Below are 3,296 nucleotides of genomic sequence, written 5' to 3' on the forward strand. Positions count from 1 at the left end.
AATGTATCAAAAAGGTACGCAAATGTTAATTCTGTTAATACAACAAATCTAGTTTGTCAATTTTGTAAAGAAAATCACAAATTAATAAATTGCAAAGAGTTTGCGAGGTCGGATTATGATACAAAATTGAATTTTGTCCGAGCCAGTAGGTTATGTTTTAATTGCTTGTCGGATCATTATGTTTTTAAGTGCCGTCAATCCTCGAGATGTAAAATATGTGGAGCAAAACACCATTCCATCCTCCACCACCACAAGGTGTTAGGTGATGGTGATTCCAATGGTGATGGTGTAGTTGTATCTCCGCCAACCAAATCAGAGACCAATGTGGTTACCTGTTTCTCTAATTTTCATAGCCAAGTGCTCCTGGCTACAGCAGAGGTTCCGATTGAGTCAAGAACAGGTGCGCTTCTTCCATATAGATGCTTATTGGATCAAGGTTCAACGGCTTCTCTTATCACGGAGGCCGCTGTTCAAGCTCTTGGACTGAAGAAGATACCCAACAAGGTCTATATTTCTGGAATCGGAGGTCGAAATGAGTCTTTAACTTCTTTATGGGTAGTGGAATTAAAGCTAAAGTCATTTTATGACCCTACGTTTACTTTGGTTGTCAAAGCCCACGTGCTTACCAAATTAACGTCATTTATTCCTGCAAAACGGGTTGACGTTCCGTTTTGGCCAGAACTTTCTAGTCTGAAGTTAGCCGATACGAGGTTTGGCATACCAAATAAAATAGATTTGTTGCTTGGTGCAGAAGTATATAGCCAGATATTAGTAGAAGGTCTTATCAAAGGTCCGCCTGGGTGTCCAATAGCGCAGAAAACCCTACTGGGTTGGATCTTATCTGGTAAAATTCAATCAGATAAGTCTGAATCGCACCAGGTTACGAACGTAATCGTCAGCATGCACGCCCAGTCTAAAGAGGACGATATATTAAGAAAATTCTGGGAGTTAGAATCGGATGAGGTTTCTAACAAGAAGAAAATGTTGACTGATGATGAAGTTATGTGTGAAACGATTTTTGAGAGAACAGTTTCTAGAAATAATGGTGGTCGATACATGGTGAAGAGTCCTTTTTGTGAAGACAATCCAATCGGTAAACATCGGAAGTTAAGAGAAATTGCCATGAAGAAATTGCCGGAGTTGGTTCCTGATGAGCAATGCAATGAGCCTGGCGTAGTATATTTACCGCATCACGCCGTAGTTTTTAAAGATAAATCAACGACGAAAGTAAGAGTTGTCATCGATGCGTCTTGCTCTGGAATTACCGAAGTAAACTCAAACAATGATCATCCTGTAGGTCCATCATTTCAGCATACTCTGAAGCATATCATTTTGCGATGGCAAAACCATACACTTTGTTTGGTATCGGATATTGATAAGATATATCAACAAGTTAAAGTTACACTAGAGGATGCAGACCAGTTACAGCGTATTTTGTGGAGAGATGAATCTGGAACAACACAACAGGACAGAATGTCACGTGTTACTTTCGGGAAAGCGTATGCATATTACCCTGCTGCTAATGTCCTGCAGCAACTAGCCACAAATGAAGATATATACAACGCTGCTGCTGTAGAGAAAATCCTGCAAGACATTTACACGAATGACCTCATGACGGGCTATCAAACAGTAGAAGAGTGCATGCAATTAAAAAATGAAATAAGTTATATCTTAGAAAAGGGAGGAATAGTGGTACAGAAAGGAGCTAGCAGTAGTAAAGCAACTATGGAGAAATTAGAAAAGGGAAGAGGAAACAAGCAGGCAGAGTTAGAAATAGGAACTGAAAAAGAACTTGAAGTTACACAGAAAGTATTAGGACTTACTTGGGATAGCAGTACCTACAAGTTTAAATATAGTATTCGTCTCCCTCCTATACAACTTCCAGTAACGAAGAAGAAGGTTACTCCGGACATTTCGCGTTGGTTCGATCCTATAAGATGGATCGCCCCAACTATCATTTCTGCAATGTTTGCTTACGTACGATCAAGGATAAAAGATATCTGCCGATGGTGATAAGATTTAAGTAGAACATGGAATCTTGGCTGAGCGAAGAAGTTATTAATTACAGTCCACATCAAGAATGCCAAGATACCAATTTAGAAAGAAAGTTTGATAGAATTGAGCTATTGTTAAAAGTAGAAAGAAGAGTGGATTTTTCAGGATTCTCATTGCAAAACTTAATAGAAAGAACGAGTAGTAAGGAGTTTAGCAAGGGTTCTTTCATGTGAAGTAGAATATATCACTAAAATCGGATCCTCTTCGGTAAGAAGAGTATAGTCGTGGTTTTCTCAATCCGTTTTTAGACAGCGATGGTTTGTTACGAGTTAGAGGAGGTTTGCATGCTATAAATGGCACAACTTATCATCGCTGAAGCACATGAAAGAAAACAAGGAAGACCTTAACTAGTGTTAAATTCATTTGGTCGAAGTATTGGATTTGATACAAGTAGATTAGTTGGATTTTGATTCACAGGTTTACGTCATTCTTTTCAATGAATTTAGTAACTTATGAGTTAGTTACTTGCATCTCGTTAAAGAAACGCAAAGTATCTGTGTAGGACGCTGCTTGGTTGAGATAAAATGGAATTATCCGGTATCGAATCCCACCCTACACTCTATACTTCGATGGATTATAGGAAGCTGAGATCCAGTCAACCAAACATCATCTCAAAGCAAGATTGAAAGATGACGCTCAAGATCCATACGTCAAACGTCAAACATTAGTGTACGAGATTCGCATTGGAGCGGCTTCGTGCCTTGGTTGTGTTATTTCGCTTCGGTGCGGATCCTCCTTAGATGGCAGCTCATTCAAAAAATGACGCAAGACTTTCGAGACGGCGGTCAAATAAAAGATATGATTTAGTTTCTGCACCATTGCCGTTGGAATCGTCATTTTTTTGAAAGTTGGAGACGTAGTCTTATTCAAGGAAGATAATCTTCCTCCAGGTTGATGGTTTAATTATTTAAAGCATACTGGTTCGGACAATGTCACCCGTGGTGTGAGTTTAAGATGGCATTGTGATTAAAGACTCGTTACCAAATATTGTATCTGTCAGTTAATGATTTCGGTTATTTTGTCTTCAAGAGTCATTATTATTCCTTCGAAGTTTTCTTTAGAGTTTAGTTTTGCATTGAGCGTTTCTGTAGAATTGTTAATTGTGTTAAGTATTTAGTTAGTTTAGATTTCACATTTGTTATACTTGTAGTTTGAAATGTTGTGAGTTCATTATACATTTTCTCATATTGAACCAAACCTTTGTCAAATTATTTAAAGGTGTAAAGTTTTTTAAAGTGTTT

The 3,296-nt window shown here is 38.2% G+C and overlaps 1 protein-coding gene across 1 annotated transcript; it reads left to right on the plus strand.

The window, feature by feature from the left end:
• The first annotated feature begins 900 nt into the window (after positions 1 to 900).
• LOC128199792 (uncharacterized) lies at positions 901 to 2,013 on the plus strand. Its single transcript, XM_052890963.1, has one exon. The coding sequence runs from the start codon at positions 901 to 903 to the stop codon at positions 2,011 to 2,013; it is 1,113 nt and encodes a 370-aa protein (XP_052746923.1).
• The last annotated feature ends 1,283 nt before the right edge of the window (positions 2,014 to 3,296 follow it).

Source organism: Bicyclus anynana, unplaced genomic scaffold, assembly GCF_947172395.1.
Source record: "Bicyclus anynana unplaced genomic scaffold, ilBicAnyn1.1 scaffold_38, whole genome shotgun sequence".
NCBI classification, from domain to species: domain Eukaryota; kingdom Metazoa; phylum Arthropoda; class Insecta; order Lepidoptera; family Nymphalidae; genus Bicyclus; species Bicyclus anynana.

Coding starts and splice junctions, on each gene's coding strand:
- LOC128199792 (XM_052890963.1), top strand. CDS start 901: ATGCACGCCCAGTCTAAAGAGGACGATATATTAAGAAAATTCTGGGAG.